This window comes from Hemiscyllium ocellatum, chromosome 43 (genome assembly GCF_020745735.1).
Source record: "Hemiscyllium ocellatum isolate sHemOce1 chromosome 43, sHemOce1.pat.X.cur, whole genome shotgun sequence".
Taxonomy (NCBI): Eukaryota; Metazoa; Chordata; class Chondrichthyes; order Orectolobiformes; family Hemiscylliidae; genus Hemiscyllium; species Hemiscyllium ocellatum.
Window position 1 is genome coordinate 11,278,796 of NC_083443.1, and position 24,119 is coordinate 11,302,914.

At 42.7% G+C, this 24,119-nt stretch overlaps 1 protein-coding gene across 3 annotated transcripts in view; it reads left to right on the forward strand.

Moving 5' to 3' along the window:
• Positions 1–4,976: 4,976 nt before the first annotated feature.
• Positions 4,977–24,119, forward strand: part of opn4a (opsin 4a (melanopsin)) — a 65,930-nt gene continuing 46,787 nt past the window's right edge. For all 3 annotated transcript variants that reach the window (XM_060854416.1, XM_060854417.1, XM_060854418.1), the window contains exons 1-2: positions 4,977–5,060; positions 22,986–23,134. In XM_060854416.1, coding sequence (XP_060710399.1) covers positions 5,031–5,060; positions 22,986–23,134 — 179 coding nt within the window. In that variant the 5' untranslated portion in view covers positions 4,977–5,030. The remainder of the gene's footprint in view (positions 5,061–22,985; positions 23,135–24,119) is intronic.

Sequence of the window (24,119 nt, forward strand, 5' to 3'; positions counted from 1 at the left end):
ATTTCAAGAAAATAAATTGAAATAGATAGGTACAAAACCAACTTTCTTTTCACAAATCCATGTTGGCACTATCTGAACTCTATGATTTTCTCAGTATCCTGCTATTGCCCACTTAAGAATGGAATCCAGTACCTTTTTCCATGATAGGTACTGGTGTAATATGACTGTATTGTGCATATGAGAGATACATATTAGATATTTCAAATATTGCTAAAATGTTGTCAATGTGCATGTTCAGAACATTTTTATTTGCTCATGAAATTAACACCCAAAAATAGAGTTTATTATTGCCTGGCTGCTGTGGCTTACTTTCATCTCTGAGTCAGAAGTCTTGATTTGAAGCTCCCCTCCGGAAATTTTGCCACATAATCTGGTGTGATATCTCAGTACTGAGGGAGTTGCTGTTTTTCAGATGACCATTTATAGAAGCTTAAGGAACTGAAAGATGCAGCAATGTAGGAGCAGGAATAGGTCATTCAGCTTCTCCAGTCTGCTCTGCCACTCAACTCAACTAAAACTGATCCACTTCAACTCCATGTTGCTGCTTTTCTTCAGTATCCTTAGATGGCCTGACATAATGAATGTCTATCAACCTGAGTTTTGAAAACTCCAATTCTCTCAATATCCACAAGCTTTTTGGGAAGAATTCAAGATGTTTTGTGTGAAGATGTGTTTCCTAAGTTTGCTGTCCAGCAATCCAGCTTTAATTTAAGATGATGGCCCCTTGTTCTTGATTTCCACCACAACCAAAATAGTTTCATGTATTTACTCTCTTTTTCTAAAATAAAGCTTTACATTTCCTAATCCAATCAGTCCTCAATCTCCTCAACCCATGCAATTTAGCCTTGCAATTTAACTCAAGAACTCTCAGTCTAATTCTGGTTTATCTGTGCTGGACCTACTTGAAGGCGAGTATATCCTTCCTGACATTCAAAATTAAACGTAGTACTCCATACAACTAGATGAGGAAAGTGAATGTACTATGGCCAAGTTTACAGATGACACAAAAGCAGGTGGCAAGTCAAGTAGTGAGGATGATACAAAGAGTCCTCAACACATGGAAACAAGTAGAGGAGGTCCCCAATAAACATAATTCTCTTCTATTCCAATTTACAAACATCCAATTTATGAATGCTCGTACTTATGAATGCAATCCCAGTCAGGAGTATAATTTTAAAGAACCAACATAAAAACATTTCCTATACTTACAATTGACTGTTTTACATTGTCCTGCACTATGTTTTGACTTGTGTATAAACCAACTTGCAAGTAGACTCAAGAACAAAGCCCACTAACAACCCAGGGACTGCCTGTACGCTGAATATTTGATAAATCAATGATTGGTGCAAGTGTGTTTAAAAAGGCCCTGAAACAAGGGCAATTGATGAGAATGGTTCTAGAAATGAGGGATTGGAGAAGTTGAGAATCTTTTCCTTTGAAAGAAATTGCTGAGAGGAGATCTGTTTGAAGTCTTCAAACTCATGAGAGACATGGGCAATATAAATAGGGAGAAATGGTTTCCACTTGTGAAAGTATCAACAATGGTGGGGCACAGGTTAAAAGTAATTAGTAAGAAAAGCAGTAGTGATACAAGGAAAATACAGTGCGTGATTAAGGTTTGCAGTGCTGCTGAGAGTGTAGTGAAGCAGATTCAAGTGAGTTTTTCAAAAAGGAATCCAAAAAGTACAGAGTTTCTAGGAGAATGTGGGAGAATGGTAGTTGCTCTTTGAGATAGCCAGTGCAGACACGATGGGCCGAATGGCTTCCTACTGGGCTGTAACAATTCTGTGAATCTATGATTCTGTAAATGGATCAAAATATATGCATGGAGAAATGCATAAGAAACTAATGCATTATACACATTACAAAACTAGCTATTCTGTAATTAAATCAAATTAATGGCAAGCTTGGTCTAATCTGCTTTTATAGCTTTTAATGCTGAGTTAAAACAAGATTGTCAGCCCATTAAGCATGTTTGCTGATGTGTAGAAATGAAAGAATCATTGGTTCACAACTGATAATTCCCAGAAGGAGACCATTTGGCCCATCATGCTTGTCCTTGTTCATTGGTAGGGCTATCCAATCAGTTCCACTGAGGCATGATGTGATCAACATTGATTTTAGTAAGGATTTTGACAAGGTCCAGATAAAAAACGAACAGTGCACGGAGTCCAAGTGACACTGGCAAAAAGATTGTAAATTGACACAGTAGCTGGAAGTTTAATGGTTAATGCATGTTTTTAGACTGGAAGGCCGTTTCCATTGGGATTCCACAGGACTCGTTCTTTATAACATATAGTAACTGTTTAGATTTACATACAGGAGACATGATAAGAATTTTATAGACAATTGCCTTGCAGTTGAAAGTGAGAAAAATTACTGTAGATGGCAAGAAGATATCAACAGGAAGAAGATGGGAACATGGGGAAAAAAAGTGTTAAATGGAATTCAACTGAGAGGAGTGTGAGGTCATGTCCTTGCAAAAGCCAAAGAAATATACAATAAATAGTAGGATACAGAGAAATTAAGAAAGTACAAAATCTTGAAGTGTACATGTACAGATCTCTGAAGGCAGCATGACAAGCAGTTAAGGTGATCAAGAAAGCATATGAGATGCTTTCCTTTATTGGCTGAGTGGTTGAAGAGAAAATGGAAACAGAAGTGTGGCACAGTGGCTCAGTGGTTAGCACTGTTGCCTCACAGTGCCAGGGATCTAGGTTTGACTCCACCCTCAGGTGACTCTGTGGGGAGTTTGCACATTCTCCCTGCATCTGCGAGGTTTTCCTCGGGTGCTCCGGTTTTCTCCCACAGTCCAAAATTGTGTAGGTCAGGTGGTTTGGACATGCTAAATTGCCCGTAGTGTCTCGGGATGTGCAGGCTAGGTGGATTAGCCATAGGAAATGCAGAATTACAGGTCCAGGTGGGATGCTCTTTGGAGGGTTACTGTGGACTCAAATGGCCTGCTTCCACTCTGTAAGGATTCTGTGATTCTAAGTGCATTGTGGATGTACTTGCGACAGTATCACGCACAGAGCTAGAAAGTAAGAGCTCAAAAAGCTACCAGTACACTTTGCTGTAGAATATTCTCCTGAATCACACAGTTGTTACAATACAGAAGTAGGCCATTTGGCCTGGCTCTGTGAATGAACATTTCATTTGTGCCATTATCCTGTCTTATCCCCACAACCTGCACACTCTTCTTTTTCAGGTGTCTCATTCTCCTTTGAAAGCCTCAGTTGAACCTGCCTCCAGCCTCTGTCAGGGAATGCATAACAGACCACTCACTGTACGAAAAAAAACTTTTTCCTCAAGTCATTTATGCTTCTTTTCACCTGAGAGAAGAAATCTTGCTGTAAATCTTGCTATGTTTCTTCCACATACAGATTAGATTAGATTAGACTTACAGTGTGGAAACAGGCCCTTCGGCCCAACAAGTCCACACCGACCCACCGAAGCGCAACCCACCCATACATTTACCCCTTACCTAACACTACGGGCAATTTAGCATGGCCAATTCACCTGAGCCGCACATCTTTGGACTGTGGGAGGAAACCGGAGCACCCGGAGGAAACCCACGCAGACACGGGGAGAACGTGCAAACTCCACACAGTCAGTCGCCTGAGTCGGGAATTGAACCCGGGTCTACAGGCGCTGTGAGGCAGCAGTGCTAACTGCTGTGCCACCGTGCCGCCCACTAATCTTCCCAAATTCCTTTACAATTACATAAATCAATTTTTATTGCCTCATTTCATGCTTTTTCACCAAAGCGTCTCCTTTTACACATATCTGTGTTCAATTTCATGGGTTCCATGCCTGCCCATTCCACCTGCCCATCAGTGTCCCTCTAAAGTCTCCTCCCCAGCATTCTCCATGTCCCCACATTCAGTATCATCTGCAAAACTGTGCCATGGGCCGGGAAGGTTGTCCCCAGCTGCACAGGTTCCCCCTAACAATATCAGGAAGGGTGAAGAGATTTTTTTTATTTCAAAATACACTTTATTCATAGAAATAAATCTTTTGTACCTGTATAATTTATCATGTCGTTCATAGATATGTACATTGCATGTCTTAACATTACAAAGAACAGATTGAATTAATCAAATTTACAGTTATCCTATTTACAGTTCCCTTTATTAACCATCCAGTCTCTTATTATTTAGCTGTGACTTCACCGGAACCCACCTAGTGAGTGGGTGCCCTGTTATACGATAGCAAAGGAACCTTCTTTAATCCCCAGTTTATGGGGTTACCATTGTCCATTTGACTGTCCTGTCTCTGGGGTAGCTGTCTGCATCCCCATGGTGAGCACGAACTGCTGGACCTTCGCTGGGCTGAGGTAGCTATCCAGCTTCTCACTGGGGTCATTTACTCGCCCTGGTGTCATTGAGCCAAGGCAAGGGTCCGCACCGTCCAGTTCTGTGTCTGACAAAGGGACTGTCAGAGGATCACAGCTTTCAGTTACCTGTAGTTGTGGGGCAGTGGAAGAGACCACTTTGTGAAATTCAGCAGAACAGTGGTCGTGTAATTATTTTGATAAAATAAAGCTGGGAAAGGGAGAGTGAAACACATCGAGGTCAATCTTATTGTGATGAATCGGAGCAATGATTCAAATATAAATCTGTAGAAGGTTACTTTCCACCTGCCATTCTGAACAGTAACTATCCTCCACTACTTTTTGTCTCTTAACCATCTACATTTCCGGTCTTGCATTGACGTCGGGAGACCTGCACATTACCATCCACGTGCATCCAAATGTTGTTTTTCTTGAAGCTCTCTAAAGAGCTACACCCCCCCCCCCCCCTCAGATTTGAGTCAATGTGACTCTTCTTTCCCTCCCACAATTTTGTTCAAAATAGCCAGGGACTAGTTTGCCAACGCCGCAACACCCTCTTACTTGCAGTCGCTAGCTTTCTGTGAGACAGGGTCAGTGGTGAAGGATGAATGGCCTCGGCGTCCGGAGACTGGAACAATGTCAGGAAGCTGGAAACTGCACCAGGAATGTCTCGAATGAATCTGCAGGGGCCCTGGAAATGGTCGACCTGCCCCAAGCCAGAGTGACGGTAGGGAGCTGTCCCTGCGCTCCTTTTGTCCATCTCTCTCTCTCCCTCTGTCCCTTGTGTACCGTACACAATGTGTATCTCTGCAGCATTTCACACACTGTGCTGTCTGCCTGGAATCTCTGCGTTGTCACTGATTCAGAATAGATTTAACTTTCCATTCTCTTTCAGCCTGGTAGCTAACCTTGTGGACACTTTGTTCACGTCGGAATGTGATACTTTTCTCTGTAGCTCAGCCCCTGCCCAAAGCTACAGCAAATTGCAAGCGCCAGACAAATTGAAAACAGAAGTTTTCTTTCCTTTAAAAAAACTGTCAATTCCGGATATTTCACATATCGCAGATGCCGAGGGATTTGGTCTGAACTTTCAGCTTGTCTTCACGCAGCTCCCACTACTTTCTCACCTGATACACTCTGAATCCGCTTGGTTGAGACCGTTTATTTACTTAGTTCGCCTCGTTTCTATCTTTCATTTTCAGACGATTTTCTGATCCAGGAATCATTTTGCCTCTCCGTTTGTTCACAAGTTTTTCTCTCTGTTAATTTTCACTCACTATAATCTCTCCCCACGTCGCTTTTCTCTCCACATTCGTTTCAAACTAATGATGATTCCCGCTCAGTGACTGACCCTTCTGTATTTATCCCCTCCGAGAGCAGCTCAGACAAACTGAAACCTGCAAAGTCGGCATCCTCACAATGCCTCAAGTATCAATGAATCGGCTCCAGGCAGAACACACTTTTCGTTAAAGTTCAAAACCATGAATTCAGGATCAGAAAGTAAACATTTCAAGTTGGAAGGTAATAAATCGAAATCGATCGCAGAAAGGACTTTTTTTTCTGGATTAAAGGAAGAAGGAAATGCTGGGAATAATTGCCCCGAGTAGCAAACTTAGTGAGATAAAGTGAGGTTTACCATTGGAACAGCTGGGGATTATGTACAGCTCACACACTGCATTAGCTGCAAAAGGAGAACTGTAGAGATGGACTTCGGTCTAGATCTGACGGCAGAAACTATCAGTTACATTGGGAGAGTTGACAGTATGAGGCTGGGTTCAGTGGGAGAGTTACAGTATTATGTTCGTTTCAGTGTTGAGCGTTTACAGTATTAGAGAGGATGGTTTAGGTGGGAGAGCTTACACAGTTGGAGAGGTTGTAGTGTTGGCTGGTTTTAGTGGGAGAGTTCCAGTATTAGAGAGGATGGTTTAGGTGGGAGAGCTTACGCAGTTGGAGAGGTTGCAGTGTTGGCTGGTTTCAGTGGGAGAGTTACAGTATTAGACAGGCTGGTTTCAGTGGGAGAGTTACTATTAGGGAGGTTGGTTTCAGTGGGAGAGTTTACAGTATTAGGCTGGTTTCAGTGGGAGAGTTACAGTATTGGAGAGGTTAGTTTCAGTGGGAGAGTTACATTATTAGAGACGCAGGTTGCAGTGGGAGAGTTGAAAGTCTCAGAGAGGCTTCAGTAGGAGAGTTCACGATATTATATAGGTTTCAGTGAGAGGCTGGTTTCAGTGGAAGAGGTACAGTATGGAGTTGAGTGAGAGAGTTTACAATATTAGAGAGACTGGTTTCAGTTGGAGAGTTTACAGTATTAGATTGCTTTCAGTGAGAGAGTTTACAGAATTGGAGAGGCTGGTTTCAGTGAGAAAGTTACAGTATTAGGCTGGTTTCAGTGGGAGAATTACAGTTTTAGAGAGGTTGGTTTCAGTGGGAGAGTTTACAGTATGGGGTTGAGTGTGAGAGTTTACAGTATTAGAGAGGCTGGTTTCAGTTGGCTATTTCCAGTATTAGGGAGAGTTTTCAGTGGGAGAGTTCACAGAATTGGAGAGGCTGGTTTCGGTGGGAGAGTTACAGTATTAGGCTGGTTTCAGTGGGAGAGTTTAAAATACTGGAGAGGTTGGTTCATTGGGAGAGTTAACAGTATTAGAGAGGCTGCTTTCAGTGGGAGAGTTTACAATACTGGACAGGCTGGTTTCAGTGGGAGAGTTTACAGTATTAGGCTGGTTTCAGTGGGAGAGTTACAGTATTGGAGAGGTTAGTTTCAGTGGGAGAGTTACAGTATTAGAGAGGCTGGTTTCAGTGGGAGAGCTATCGTATTAGGCTGGTTTCAGTGGGAGAGTTTACTGTATTAGAGAGGCTGGTTTCAGTTGAAGAATTTACAGTATCAGGCTGGTTTCAGTGGGAGAGTTTACAATATTATATTGGTTTCAGTGGGAGAGTTTACAATTTTTGAGAGGCTGATTTCAGTGGGTGAGTTACAGTATTAGGCTGATATCAGTGGGAGAGTTGACAGCATTTGACAGGCTGGTTTCAGTGGGAGAGTTTACAGTATTAGGCTGGGTTCAGTGGGAAAGTTACAGTATTAGAGAGGCTGGTTTCAGTGGGAGAGTTACAGTATTAGAGAGGTTGGTTTCAGTGGGAGCATTGCAATATTGGAGTGGCTGGTTTCAGTGGGACTGTTACAGTATTAGAGAGGCTGGTTTCAGTGGGAGAGGTACAGTATTAGGTTGGTTTCACTGGGAGAGTTACAGTATGTGTTTGAGTGAGAGAGTTTACAATATTAGAGAGGCTGGTTTCAGTTGGAGAGTTTACAGTATTAGATTGCTTTCAGTGAGAGAGTTTACAGAATTGGAGAGGCTGGTTTCTGTGGGAGAGTTTACAGTATGTGGTTGAGTGTAGAGTTTACAGTATTAGAGAGGCTGGTTTCAGTTGGCTAGTTTTCAGTATTAGGGAGAGTTTTCAGTGGGAGAGTTCACAGAATTGGAGAGGCTGGTTTCGGTGGGAGAGTTACAGTATTAGGCTGGTTTCAGTGGGAGAGTTTACAATCCTGGAGAGGTTGGTTCATTGGGAGAGTTTACAGTATTAGAGAGGCTGCTTTCAGTGGGAGAGTTACAGTATTAGGTTGGTTTCAGTGGGAGAGTTACAGTATTAGACTGGTTTCAGTGGGAGAGTTACAGTTTTAGAGAGGCTGGTTTCACTGGGAGAGTTTACTGTGTTAGAGAGGCTGGTTTCAGTTGGCGAGTTTACAGTATTAGATCAGTATTAGATTGCTTTCAGTGGGAGAGTTTACAATACTGGAGAGGTTGGTTCATTGGGAGAGTTTACAGTATTAGAGAGGCTGCTTTCAATGGGAGAGCTACAGTATTGGAGAGGTTAGTTTCAGTGGGAGAGTTACAGAATTAGAGAGGCTGGTTTCAGTGGGAGAGCTACAGTGTTAGGCTGGTTTCAGTGGGAGGGTTTACAGTATTGGAGAGGTTAGTTTCAGTGGGAGAGCTACAGTATTAGGCTGGTTTCAGTGGGAGAGTTTACAGTACTGGAGAGATTGGTTCATTTAGAGAGTTTACTGTATTAGAAAGGCTGTTTTCATTGGGAGACTTTACAGTATGGGGTTGAGTGTGAGAATTTACAGTATTAGAGAGGCTGGTTTCAGTTGGTGAGTTTACAGTATTAGATTGCTTTCAGTGGGAGAGTTCACAGAATTGGAGAGGCTGGTTTCAGTGGGAGAGTTACAGTATTAGGCTGGTTTCAGTGGGAGAGTTTACAATACTGGAGAGGTTGGTTCATTGGGAGAGTTTACAGTATTAGAGATGCTGGTTTCAGTGGGAGAGTTTACAATACTGGACAGGCTGGTTTCAGTGGGAGTGTTTACAGTATTAGGCTGATTTCAGTGGGAGAGTTTACAATACTGGAGAGGTTGGTTCATTGGGAGAGTTTACAGTATTAGGCTGGTTTCAGTGGGAGAGTTTACAATGCTGGACAGGCTGGTTTCAGTGGGAGTGTTTACATTATTAGGCTGGTTTCAGTGGGAGAGTTTACAATACTGGACAGGCTGGTTTCAGTGGGAGAGTTTACAGTGATAGGCTGGTTACAGTGGGAGAGTTAAAGTATTAGAGAGGCTAGTTTCATTGGGAGAGTTACAGAATTGGAGAGGATAGTTTCAGTGGAAGAGTTACTGTATTAGAGAGGCTGGTTTCAGTGGCAGAACAACCGTATTAGGCTGGTTTCAGTGAGAAAGTTACAGTATTAGGCTGATTTCAGTGGGAGAGTTACAGTTTTAGAGAGGCTGGTTTCAGTGTGAGAGTTACAGTATTAGGCTGGTTTCAGTGGGAGAGTTACCGTTTTAGAGAGGTTGGTTTCAGTGGGAGAGTTACAGTATTAGGCTGGTTTCAGTGGGAGAGTTACAGTATTAGAGAGGTTGGTTTCAGTGGGAGAGTTACAGTATTAGAGAGGCTGGTTTCAGTGGGAGAGTTTACAGTATGGGGTTGAGTGTGAGAGTTTACAGTATTAGAGAAGCTGGTTTTAGTTGGTGAGTTTACAGTATTAGATCAGTATTAGATTGCTTTCAGTGGGAGAGTTCACAGAATTGGAGAGGCTGGTTTCGATGTGAGAGTTACAGTATTAGGCTGGTTTCAGTGGGAGAGTTTACAATACTGGAGAAGTTGGTTCATTGGGAGAGTTTACAGTATTAGAGAGGCTGCTTTCAGTGGGAGAGTTACAGTATTAGACTGGTTTCAGTGGGACAGTTACAGTTTTAGAGAGGCTGGTTTCACTGGGAGAGTTTACTGTATTAGAGAGGCTGGTTTCAGTGTGAGAGTTTACAGTATGGGGTTGAGTGTGAGAGTTTACAGTATTAGAGAAGTTGGTTCCAGTTGGCGAGTTTACAATATTAGGTCAGTATTAGATTGCTTTCAGTGGGAGAGTTCACAGAATTGGAGAGGCTGGTTTCGATGTGAGAGTTACAGTATTAGGCTGGTTTCAGTGGGAGAGTTTACAATACTGGAGAGGTTGGTTCATTGGGAGAGTTTACAGTATTAGAGAGGCTGCTTTCAGTGAGAGAGTTACAGTATTAGGTTGGTTTCAGTGGGAGAGTTACAGTATTAGACTGGTTTCAGTGGGAGAGTTACAGTTTTAGAGAGGCTGGTTTCAGTGTGAGAGTTACAGTATTAGGCTGGTTTCAGTGGGAGAGTTACCGTTTTAGAGAGGTTGGTTTCAGTGGGAGAGTTACAGTATTAGGCTGGTTTCAGTGGGAGAGTTACAGTATTAGAGAGGTTGGTTTCAGTGGGAGAGTTACAGTATTAGAGAGGCTGGTTTCAGTGGGAGAGTTTACAGTATGGGGTTGAGTGTGAGAGTTTACAGTATTAGAGAAGCTGGTTTTAGTTGGTGAGTTTACAATATTAGGTCAGTATTAGATTGCTTTCAGTGGGAGAGTTCACAGAATTGGAGAGGCTGGTTTCGATGTGAGAGTTACAGTATTAGGCTGGTTTCAGTGGGAGAGTTTACAATACTGGAGAAGTTGGTTCATTGGGAGAGTTTACAGTATTAGAGAGGCTGCTTTCAATGGGAGAGTTACCGTATTGGAGAGGTTAGTTTCAGTGGGAGAGTTACAGAATTAGAGAGGCTGGTTTCAGTGGGAGAGCTACAGTATTAGGCTGGTGTCAGTGGGAGGGTTTACAGTATTAGAGAGGCTGGTTTTAGTGGGAGAGTTACGGTATTAGGCTGGTTTCAGTGGGAGAGTTTACAATACTGGAGAAGTTGGTTCATTTAGAGAGTTTACTGTATTAGAAAGGCTGGTTTCAGTCTGAGAGTTTACAGTATGGGGCTGAGTGTGAGAGTTTACAGTATTAGAGAAGCTGGTTTCAGTTGGCGAGTTTACAGTATTAGATCAGTATTAGATTGCTTTCAGTGGGAGAGTTCACAGAATTGGAGAGGCTGGTTTCGGTGTCAGAGTTACAGTATTAGGCTGGTTTCAGTTGGAGAGTTTACAATCCTGGAGAGGTTGGTTCATTGGGAGAGTTTACAGTATTAGAGAGGTTGGTTTCAGTGGGAGAGCTACAGTATTAGGCTGGTTTCAGTGGGAGAGTTTACCGTATTAGAGAGGCTGGTTTCAGTGGGAGAGTTTACAATACTGGAGAGGCTGGTTTCAGCGGAAGAGTTTACAGTATTAGGCTGGTTTCAGTGGGAGAGTTACAGTATTGGAGAGGTTAGTTTCAGTGGGAGAGTTACAGAATTAGAGAGGCTGGTTTCAGTGGAAGAGCTACTACAGTATTAGGCTGGTTTCAGTTGGAGGGTTTACAGTATTAGAGAGGCTGGTTTTGGTGGGAGAGTTACAGTATTAGGCTGGTTTCAGTGGGAGAGTTACAGTATTGGAGAGGTTAGTTTCAGTGGGAGAGTTACAGAATTAGAGAGGCTGGTTTCAGTGGAAGAGCTACTACAGTATTAGGCTGGTTTCAGTTGGAGGGTTTACAGTATTAGAGAGGCTCGTTTTGGTGGGAGAATTATAGTATTAGGCTGGTTTCAGTGGGAGAGTTTACAATACTGGAGAGGTTGGTTCATTGGGAGAGTTTACAGTATTAGGGAGGCTGGTTTCTGTGGGAGAGTTTACAGTATTAGGCTGGTTTCAGTGGGAGAGTTTACAATATTATATTGGTTTCAGTGGGAGAGTTTACAATTTTTGAGAGGCTGGTTTCAGTAGGTGAGTTACAGTATTAGGCTGGTTTCAGTGGGAGAGTTGACAGTATTTGAGAGGCTGGTTTCAGTGGGAGAGTTTACAGAATTAAAGAGGCAGAGTTTACAATATTAGACTGGTTTCAGTGGGAGAGTTACAATATTAGAGTGGCTGGTTTCAGTGGGAGAGTTACAGTATTAGAGAGGCTGGTTTCATTGGGAGAGTTCCAGTATTGGAGAGGCTGGTTTCGTTAGGAGAGTTCCAGTATTGGAGAGGTTGATTTCAGTGGGAGAGTTACAGTATGGGGTTGAGTGTGAGAGTTTACAGTATTAGAGACACTGGTTTCAACTGGAGAGTTTACATTATTAGATTGCTTTCAGTGGGAGAGTTTACAGAATTGGAGAGGCTGGTTTCAGTGGGAGAGTTACAGTTTTAGGTTGGTTTCAGTGGGAGAGTTTACAGTATTAGAGAGGCTGGTTTCACTGGGAGGTTTATAGTATTAGGGAAAAAAAACCAAAGCAAAACCGGGGAAACTCAGGAGATCTGGCAGCTGCTGTGGAGAATTTGAATTAACGTTTCCAGTCCAAAGACCCTTCCTTAGAACTCAGCTCAAAACCGCAATTTCTACTTCTCTCGCCAGACAAACTGCCAAATCTGCTGAGTTTCTCCCGCTCTTTGCGTTTTTATTTCAGAATTCCTGCTTCCACCAGTCTTTCTGTTTATTACGGTGTGAAAGAGACTGATTTGTACAAGACAGTTACAGATTAGTGAGTTTGGATTCACTGGTAACTGTATTAGAAAGACCAGTCTCAATGAATGTTACAGGGACGGGTTTCAAAGGGAGAGTTGCATTATTCATCAACGGTGTTAAGCAGGACTGTTACCGTATTAGAGAGATTGGTTTTAAAGGGAGAATTGCAGTAATAGAGATATGTGGTGTAGCAGGAAATTTACATTATTAGAGTATTTTCAGTGGTAGAGTCAGTACCTGAGAGATGGATTTCAATGTGAGAGTTACAGTAGTAGCAATAGACTTCAGTGAAAGAGTTCTGAATGATAATTGGAGAGTTACAGAGAGTTGCACTGTGGGAAAGAAGGGTGATAGTCGGAGAGCTGCAACATTAAAGGGAAGGTTTCATTGGTGCAATTACAATACAGTTGGGTCTGATATAATGCCATAGCTCCCACCCCCCTCAACCACCACCACCACCTCCCCCCACCATCTGCGACCTAATGTTATAAATATCAGTGCCGTTTTAACTCATGGAGTTGGAATTGCGTTATAGCCAATATGGGTAAAGAAAGCTCGCGTTCTGTAAACAACGGTCTAAATGCTTCAAATGCATTAAAGTCAACCCGTGTTTTAGAAACATGCATTATAGCAGAACTATCTGTAAAGACTTGGAGAAGCAGATGTGGGTGGCACGGTGGCACAGTGGTTAGCACTGCTGCCTCACAGCGCCAGGGACCTGAGTTCAATTCCCGCCTCAGGCGACTGACTGTGTGGAGTTTGCACATTCTCCCCGTGTCTGCGTGGGTTTCCTCCGGGTGCTCTGGTTTCCTCCCACAGTCACAAAGATATGCGGATCAGGTGAATTGGCCATGCTAAATTGCCCCTAGTGTTAGGTAAGGGGTATATGTATGGGTGGGTTGCGCTTTGGCGGGTCGGTGTGGACTTGTTGGGCCGAAGGGCCTGTTTCCACACTGTAAGTAATCTAATCTAATCTTAATATTTATAAGAATAGTTACAGTCTTAGAGAGACAAGTTTCAATAGGACAGTTGCAGAAACAGCTTTTAATGGCATATTTTCAGCATTAGAAAGACAAGTTTAGGAAGTATTAGAATGACAGTTGGAAAAGTAACAGCATTACAGTCATGGGTTTTAAAAGGAGAGCAGCTACAGTATTAGCCCTGAAGAAAATCAGACCTGACTCGAAACGTTCACTCAGTTTCTCTCTCCACAGATGTTGCCAGACCTGCTGAGTTTCTCAGCATCCTCTGTGTTCATTACAATATTAGATTAGATTAGATTCCCTACAGTGTGGAAACAGGCCCTTCAGCCCAACAAGTCCACACCGATACTCTGAAGAGCAACCCATCCAGACCCATTCCCCTACATTCACCCCTGACTAATGCACCTAACATAACGGGCAATTTAGCAAGGCCAATTCACCCGACTGTGGGAGGAAACCAGAGCACCCGGAGGAAATCCACACAGACATGGGGGGAATGTGCAAACTCCACACAAACAGTTGCCCGAGGCAGGAATTGAACCCAGATCCCTGATGCTGTGAGGCAGCAGTGTTAACCACTGAGCCACCACGCCGCCTCAGGCATTTCAATGGACAAGCGATAGTTTTAGAGAGACAAATTATAGTGAGACAGTTAAAGTATTAAAGAGAGTCAAGTTTAAATGGGAGGGTTACAGCATTAGTGAGTGAAGTTTCAGTGGAACAGTTACAGGATTTCAGAAATAAGTTCAGTGGGAGAATTCAGTAACAGAGCAATGGTTTTCAATGTGAGGGTTACACTATTAGAATTATTATATTACGATGGTAGACGTACCTTTTAGAGAGATGAGTTTTTATTGGGAGAATTACATATCAGAGAGACAAGTTTCAATGTGAGGCTTACAATATTAAAAAAGACAGTTTTCAGTGGGAGTTTTGCAGTTTTAGAGTGATGGATTTCAATGAAGGGTCAGTCTGAGTATGACGATGCTTGTTATGGTGTTTGCTTCCTATACATCTTTAATGTAGTGACTGTTGGGGCTGCTGACTAGCCCTGCCAAGGCCGCTGCGTATGTCTACATGATCATCTTGGGTGAGTGTAACATTTCAGCCAAGCGAGTGAGTAAAGGGCAACATGGCCCCTGCGGGATTGGGGGCTGCAGAAGATCCCGAAGTAGTAATGACTGGGCCTCAATCCAGATTTATTTTAGAGGCTCCACAACCGCAATAATTTCCTCCCGCCAGGAGCACAAATAGCAGAAAAAGCGCATGCTCCAACATGTTTGTTTGGCATGGTGCTTCACTTTACAAACGTACATGTGTTTCTGATCGGACTTGAGCAGATGAGCTTCTTCGAAGAAGTGCCTACTCTTCTTAGCTCTATTGGGGAGGGTGGATTCACCCTCCTCGGGCTCTTGTAATTGCACCCTGGAGAGGGAGGAGCTTCAATAGCCTGAACAAACATTCTTTGCATTTTCATATTCCCATTTATGACCTTTATTTGAGTTCAGGCCTGAATTGTATTTGTTTATTTCTATTTCTGCAGCTATTTAACATCTGCTTCCCATTGTGAATTTGTCAGGTCTCTGTATTCATTTTTTAAATTTAACAGCTAATTCCAATCTTGTGTGTAAGTCCCTTCTCAGTTATTTAGACTTTAAATTCCCAGACCAAGAACCTTAATCTTAATTCAACATGACAGATTTTTCACCACAAAGGCTTATTAGCCCATGCAAACTCATAGAAAGGTGTGATTTCTGTGCACTTTGTTCAGTTGCTTGCATTCTCGCCTCTGATTCAGTCTCAGTTGTGAAAAGAGTACTGATTCAAGGTGCTGAGTCACAGCGACTGGATTGGAAGTTCATTATGGGTTGCATTTTTCTTCAAAAATAAATATCTATGTAACATCCTTTATGACTTCAAATTGTTCCAAACATGAGGTAATCCTCTACACAAACTACAAAGACCATTGTTTCCAAGGCAAAGTATAAAAAATCTTTCTTTTCAAGGACAATCCATCTTGACAAATGGTGGTGAAGAAAATAGTCACAGATACATCACTTGAAATCTTCAAGACCTAACCTGAGATCATTTTATTATCAAGAGTGCCATCTCTGCAAGCCAGACCTGGTTTTTTTTTTACCCATATGAATTTGGCATTATATAAATATTAGTCATTGATGCCAACACAAGCCAAACAGAGGCAGAAGAGGTTAGAATTGGGAGATTGCAAACACCATGAAAGGTTTGAATTCAGATATAGACAGCTGGGATTGAGTGAATCCCTAGAGGAGTGTAAGGGCTGTGGGAGTATACTTAAGTAACTAGGGAGAGGATAGGGCCTCTTAAAGATCAATGAGGTCATCAATATGTTGAAGGACAGGAGATGGGTGAGATACAAAACACATATTTTACATCAGTATTTACTGTGGAGAAGGACATGGAAGCTAGGGGAAATAGTGATGTCTTGAAAAGTGTCCATATTATAGAAGAGGACGTGTTGGAGGTCTTAACACGCATTAAGTTAGATAAATTCCCAGCACCTGTCTCAGAACTTTGTGAGAAGCTAGGAAGTGATTTGCTGGGCCCCTTGCTGAGATATTTGTATCATCAACGGCCATCCACAGTAAGGTGCCAGAAGACTGGCCATTATTGAACAAGGGTGGTAAGGAAAAGCCAAGGAGCTACAGATCAGTGAGTCTGACATCAGTGGTGGGTAAGTTGTTGGAGGAGATTTGGAGAGACAGGATTTACATACATTTGAAAAGGCAAGGACTGATTAGAGATACACAGCATGACTTTGTGTGAGGGAAATTGTGTCTGCTAACTTGATTAAATTTTTTGAAGAGATGGCAAAGAAGATTGATGAAGGCAGAGTGGTAGACATTGTCTACATGGACATCAGCAAAGTGCTTAACAAGGTTCTGCATGGTATCAAGATTAGATCACATGGGATCCGGGGAATAGAGCCAATTGGATACAAAACTGGCTTCAAGGTGAGAGACAGGAGTGGTGGTAGAGGGTTGCTCCTTGTAGACGGTAGTGGATTGGGAATTGGTACCCTGCTGCTGCATCTGTTGGAAATTGGAGATTGAAGTGGGAACACCTGCTGTGCTTAGGAGGACTGTAGGTGACCGCTATCACTTCCCACACTCTGCACCTCTCCCTCCACCAGGGGCATCGCCACCATCTCTCACACAAATCACAGAAAAAGGAAACAGAAACAGTCTTGTTAGGCCCCACTAGCCAGCTCAGTCCCTCAGGGAGCTGTGTTCTGACCTGGGACCCATGGATTCCAAACAACAGTCCCCAATGCCCAACGAAGGTGACACTGGCAGCACATGGTGATTGTGTAGAACACAGTCAGGAAAGAAAGAATAAGTAGAGGGCCAGGCTCCAACCACAATCACCTACAGGTCCCAAGCTGCTAAACCCCAGAGCTGAATCCCCTGACTGAAGAAAAAGCCCAGACTCCAGGAATCAATCCTCTCAAACACCAGCTGGGAAGATGTGCACAGACTCCAAACTCCAATCTTCCAGGCACTGACCAAGGACAGAAGTAGGCCACCAGACTTCCAAAAGCAGCAGTAGCAACAGAGAGTCCCAGGCATGAGCCCCTCCAGACAGGCAAGTTGTAGCACCAAGGCCGCAGGCTCTAGGCCTCACTCAGCAGCAGCTCCTCCTAGGCACAGCAGGTGTTCTTCCAGGAATTGCCTTTCTTCTAGCTGGACCTGATCACAGTCAGGGACTTGGGTGGCTCACGCTGTAGCTTACCCTCTATGGGAGTGGTGGCTTTCGTCAGGGAGCTGCTGTTCAGAAACTGATTCCTCCTTGGGTATGGTTTGCTCTGGGCCAGGGAGGAGAAGGCTCGGGATGCAGGGCTGACAAAAGTCAGGGACACACTGAATGGCAGAGACGTGGGCTGGATAATGCCAGCACAATCAGTCGTGAGGGTGTCAATCCACCTCCGATTCGTGACCTGAGCCATCCAAAACCTGACGGCCGAGGCACTCGGTTCCAACGCTTTGTGTGCACTCAAGGTGGCTCAGGCATGCAGTCAACTTCCAGACAAACTTACTCCTGTCCATCTGAAGCTTGACACTGTCCCCACGCGACGGACTCTCCCCTGTGACTTGGTACCGTTTTGAACGGCATGGAAATGTATTTGTACGGGGTTGATGCACCACACTCTGCACTGTCATGTTTTGGTGAAATGGGCAGACAGCTTTGAAGTAATGAACTTCGGGAGAAATAACATGGGGAGGCAAGTCCAAAGTAAACAATTCTACTTTGAGTGGGGTGCTTATTAATAAATTCTTTACAGATTGCAGAGAAAGTTGAGAAGGCAGTTAAGAAAGAATGCTTGACTTTGTAAATAGAGCCACCGGACACAAAAACTAGAAAGTGTAGTCATCTTTTATGAATCACTATTTAGGCCGCTGCTGGAATATTGTTCACAATTCTGGCACCACACTTTAGGACAGATGCCAAAGCCTTAGAGCGGTCTCAGGTGAGATATTAACTGGATGATAGGACGACAATGGTTATGAGGAGAACCCATTGCAGGATTCAAAACCATAAAGGCCTGTTAAATTAATTAGGGAGAAATTGTTTGCTCTGCCAGGTGTATTGGTAACTAGAGATCATAGATTTTTAAAAAAATAACAAAATAACTGGAGTTGATGTGAGAATGTTTCCATACACAGGATTGTCATCATCTAGAATTCATAGTCTGATAGGGTTATGGTTAACCCCAGTGCAGTTGTAATCAAATTCCACAAGAGCTTTTAAAAGGCAGTGTATTTGAATAGGATTGATTCAGAACAAACTGGGTGTGGGACTAACTTAAATGGTATTTTCAAAGAGTAGATACAGACATGACATGGCTATCTAAGATTCTATGATTTAGTTATTAAAGAACTTCAGAAACAGCAGCAGGGGCAGAACATGCAACTTCTCAAACCCATTCCATTAGGATTTTATCTGTAGATCCTGTCTTAACTCGCAGCAATTATAGCCCGTTGTGGATCATAAATTTCTTTTATTCTAGCTTTAATGCACTGCCTAGGACTTAAATGCTGACATTCCCAGGTTTTTTTTATTATCCCTCTTTATATTTCCTATTTAACCTGTTTAGTGATGTTATTACACCCCTGTGGAGCAGGTGCAACTTGAACCTGGACCTCCTGGCTCAGAGGTCTGGATACCACCCACGGTGCCACATGAACCCTTACAAACTCTTTAATTATTTTAATCAACCTGCTCAGACATGTTATGACACACTCCACATCAAATGGGATTCAAACCTGGGTCTCCTGGCACAGCGTCTTTTCTCCTTAAAACCTGAACCAACTACCCTTAATGTCACTGAGTCAAGACTCTGTGCCATATTTTATTTGGCAACTGTTGTCTGACGTGCTGTGGGATTCTTTGCTCTATTAAAGGCACTGTACAAATGCAGCGTTTTGTTGCTGTGGTGAAAGCATGCATGAGGGTTTCATCAGGTGAACTGAGGAAGGGTCTGAGATGGGTGACTGACAATATTGAGGTCGATGGTCCTGGTGATAAGACAGCTTGGGACCCAGTAAAACAAGTTCAGGTCAGCATTAAGCAGGGATCAGGGAGGGAGATCAAGATCGCCGTGCGGGATGCAGTTTGTGGCAGAAACAAAGTCCCCAGGCTCTACCTCCTTAGTGTTTCATTGGAGGAGATTAAGACCCATCCAAAACCAATGTTGTACAGTCTGTGTGACAAGTCTGCAGCAGTGGGAAGGTTTGCGAAAAGTAGCAGCAAGGTAGGGCTGGGTTTGGAATCCGACGCTTTATGAAAATATCACTAGGAGGTTGTATGTAGTTGAGGAATAACACAGCCTTGTTACTTGGCAGAGCAGAAAAAGAAGCCATTGCAGGAAACTCACTGGCTAGAATTGGATCAGTCGGGGTTGAATCAGTTGAAAGCAGTCCCAGATTGAAGGATGGGCAGGAGAGGAGTTGGAGAAAGAAGGTGGAGTTAGGGTAACAGTAAAAAGGCTGTAGAGGTATCATGAAGAATGAAGATGGTTATGAAGACAGTCACATCAAGTTTCATTCACGAATTCAATAAGGCCAATTGTGGTATTAAAGAAGGAGAAGACATTTTATTGGACTGATTCAGTCATGGAGGCCCAGAACCCAATAACTCTTCCTGCTGTAAGGATAGAAGGTACTGTAGCCAAATCTGCAGATGACACTAAAATAGGTGTGAAAATAAGTTGAAATGAAGAAATAGGAAATTCACAAGTGGATTTGGATAGGTATAGGACGTAACTTGGCAGATGGAGTTTAACATGGGTAGGTGTGAGGTTATCCATTTTCGTGAGAAGAATAGAAAGACAACTTGTTAATTAAACTGAGAGAAACTTCAGAATGCTTCAGTGCAGAGGGATCTGGGTGTCCTCACTCCTGAATCACAGAAAACGAATGTGCAGGGACAGCAGGTAATGATGAGGACATGTAGAATTTTGGCATTTAGTGCAGAAGGAATAGAATATAAAAATAGGGAAGTATTGCTGCAACTGTACAAGGCATGAGTGAGATCACACCCAGGGTATCAGATCCAATTCTTGTAGTTGCTTTGGAGGCAATACTTGATTTGAGAGTTGAGGGGCTTGTCTCCTGGAGAGAGATTGAGCAGTTTAAGTTTATGCTCTCTGGAGTTTACAAGAGTGACAGAAGATCTAACTGAGATATATAAGATGGTGAAGGGGGATGACAAAGTAGACCAGAGAGGAAGTTTCCTCACATGGGGCAATCTAGAATGATGTTTTTAAAAAGGGGCAGCAGATTTAAACAGATGAAGAGAAATTACTTCTCTAAAAAGGGTCATGAATCTGTTGAATTCACTAACCCAAGATTATGGAGGGCGGGCAAGAAAACGGAGTTGAGGCAAAAATAAAATCAGCCATGATCGTATCAAATGGTGGAGCAGGTACGAAGGAGTGAGTTGCCTGCTCCTATTCCTGGTTCTCATGTGCTTATGTTCTTCTGTTCTAAAAGTGGCAGGAACAGTTACAACCCATACATGTGCTTTCAACCCATACTCTGGCCACTGAATGTCAGAATTACCACAGAGACATCCTAATCTGATACAGAACACCAATTAACTTGCCACTTTGAAGATAGTGGTGTCATGGTAATCTCAATGCAGTCAAAACTCAGAGGCCCAGGCCAATGCTCTGGGACAAGGGCTTCAAATCCCACCACAGCAGTTGGTGGAATTAAAGTGCAGCAAATTCTGAAATTAAAATCTAGCCTCAGTAAAAATGAATAATCATTTTTCGTGGAAACCTGTCTGGTTTACTCTCGCCCTTTAAGGAAGGAAATCTGCCATCTTTACCTGGTCTGACTTAGGTGTGATTCCAGACCCACAACGATGTGATTGACTCTTAACTGCTCTTTGAAATGGTCAGTCAAGGCATTCAGTTTAAGGGCAATTAGGGAAGTCAACAAATGTTGGCCTTGCCAACGACACTCACATCCCACAAAACAATAAAGTAGGAAGAAAGCATTGTTGGGCCCTATTCACTTCTCTCAAAACTGTCCATCACCCTTGAATTTTTCAAGGATGCAACAATAATACTCATTTCTTCAGCAATGCCCTCACTCCAGAACCCATATATTTCTTTATTACAATGAGTGAGACTATCTATTCAGGTATTTTTTTCATTTAATTTCCCTTCCCCAAGCTCACTGACCCGAAGCTGCCACTTTATTTCTGCATTCAGAGCTTTTGCCAATTTTTTTCTACTATCTCATCATGGCCTCTCAGAGCTCATCTTTTTCATGAGACCCACAACCTACTCCCTTGACTCTCAACCTGTATAGCGCTGATCAACCAACCATCCCTTGCTGACTCCCATACTGCTAGATTTTATTAAAAGTTTCCACTCCTTTGATAGTGTCTTCCTCCTTTACAAATTTGCCATTGTCATCCAAATCCACCAAAACTCACCAGTTTCTCTCTTACCCCTGCAAACTGCCATCCCACCTCCAACCTTGTTTTTCGCTCCAAAATCCTTGACTATGTTGTTGAATCAGTTTGTCACCATTCTTCCAGGAAGGTTATATTTACTTGTGCTGCAACACAAGGGGGGCACATACTTAGTGTTAGAGTGTTTAACTGCTGTATTGAAACAAACAAGTTGGCTTGACACAGACAAACAATGCTGTAGAGTTCTGAACCGATTTCAACTTCCTACACACAATTTAACTATCAACTGTTCCCTCTAAAATGTATTTCTGACAATTCAATGAATATTGAAGCATATAATTGCTTGATTGTGTTCAGATGATATTATTACAAGCTGAAACTAGATATCTTAGTAAATATTCATCTGTGTTTATTGTCACACTGTAGATGATAAGGCTGCAGAACAGCATGTTCTGAGCTGGCAAGGCTCCAACCCCTGACTATAGAATATTAACAGATAACCATTGAGGTCACAGTGTTATCACTACTTGTCTCAGAGACCTATCTACATCGTTATCAAATCTTAACTACTACAGTAGTCAGTTCATTTCAATAAATGTGATGCTGAACATCCAGTTAACTAAGAGACTAGGTGGTAATTTTTTCGATAAAAATCCATATTCGTACACTCAAAGACGTTCACAGAATGAGGCCATTCAGCCCATTGTTACTCATTAGTCGACAAAGATCTAACTACACTAATCCCATTTTTTCAGCTTTTGGTTGAGATCCTGGGGGCTTTGGCAAATAAATGAACATCTAAATGTTGCTTAAGTGTTACAAGAGTTTCTGATTCAATCACTCTTTCAGGCTGTGAGTTTCAGACTTCCATTGCATTCTGGTTCAAAAGGTTTCTCACATCCTCTTAAACTTTTCCCTCTTGCCTTAAATCTATGCCCTTGATCATTGATCCCTCTACTGATGAAAAAGTCTCTTCTATTCCACCTATCTATGCCCTTCATAGTCTTATAGACTCCATCAAGTCTCTACATTGGTTTAAAGATATTTGGACTATATATCTTTATTAGCTGAGACATAGAGTATAAGATCAAGGAGGCTATTGCTGGACAAACTTCCTCTCTTGCTATGTTTATTTCTTCTACTATTCCACCCTGAGATCTATACCTGTGTTGGCCTTTTCCAATGTGGAGACTATCACAAAGCATTCACTAAGAACTGTGCCCATGTCTTCGGGGCTCACACACACATTACCTCAAAGGTCACTAATGGCTTTTATTCTTTCCAGGTATTTCCCTTGCTCTTATTTTAGAAACCCCTATGGGTTTTCCTTTATTCTATCCAGCAATACTATCCCTTGTATTCTTTTTTAAGCTCCCCGGATGCACTTTCTATACTCCTCTATTGGCTTCTGCCACATTGAGACCTCAATATCTGCTGTAAGGCATACTAGCATTAAAATAAGGTTTACAATATCTGTCTGCACATCAACTAGCAAGCTAACATTGAAGTAGTAAAGTATGTTTGAAAAGAACTATAAAAGAGAAAAATATAAACCCAGCAGCTGGGTTCCTTTGTGATGAATTTACTTGCACAAAGCGAATTTTTTAAAAATTTGACTTAAAATAGAAAATGGCAAATTATAGACTGAAGATGTAGAATCACCTTTGTACATTTAGATGATGTCTGTAAGGAATTTCCTGTTTGCCCGGACCTTCCTCCATCAGAGTCTTGAGCTCTCTATATTTTGGGGGTGGTGTCCACATGATTCATTCTTTCTTTCTCCAATTACAGGAGGAGTCGGTGACTGATGCCAATTACCATCGCACCTTTCCTACAGTGAATGTACCAGATCATGCCCACTACACAATCGGGGCAGTAATTCTAGCAGTGGGTATCACTGGCATGGTGGGCAATTTCCTGGTCATCTATGCATTTTGCAGGTACAAGCGCGCATCTCCTGCAGGCCTCATGTTCCGTTATGCATTCGCAATCTCCCAGTACAATACAGTAATACCGTACAACACAGGAACAGGCCATTCAGCCCACCAGAGTCCTTGGTCCACAAGTGGGATTTTCCCTTTCCTGGATGATCTCAAAAAATGATGGGTGGCATTTATATAGGAGTGATGAGGGTGTTGCCCATCAGTGGCAGAACCAGTGAGGCTCCTGTGGCACCTCATTTAAGGAAGGCCCCCAAAAATGAAGTGCCAGTTAGGTTTTTGGCTGGACAATGATGGATCTTCCCAGGAACAAAGACTAATTAGGCAGAAGTCTTATGTACAGGAATTGCCAGCCAGTCAGAGGTTGCATCATGACTGGATTTCAGGAAACATAAAAAATAGAAACAGGAGAAGACCATTTGGCCCATTTGAGCCTGCTCCATCATTTTCAGTATGATCCTGGCTGATCGTCCAACTCAGTACCAACCCATACCCTTTGATCCTTTCAGCTGTACGAACAATATCTAACACTTTCTTGCAAATATTCAATGTTTTGGCCACAATAGCTTTTTATGGCAACAGAATTCCAGAGGCTCCCCACTCGCTGGGTGAAGAAATTTCTCTTAGTTTTAGTCCTAAATGGTCTACTCCATAGTCTTAAGCTATCTCCAATCAAAATGAAACAGGTGAAGATGGATGGAAAGAGGTCAGAGGGTAGGCAATATGAGGGACCGGGGTGGTCAATATATGGGCAAGGGCCTGGTTTTCAATGGGCCTCCTCAGCCCCAATGACAGGTCTATCAATCACTCACTGAGTGCATTTAAACAGAGGACCCAGGATCCTAGAAGCAATGCCACACTGGTCCTACTTGTCTAACTCCATGCCCAAACAGCCTTCTTGTCCAATGCCAAGGTTAGTACCCAATACCAACAGGATGATGCCCTCAATTGCCATAAGAATGTGTTGACCATGCATGGACTTTCC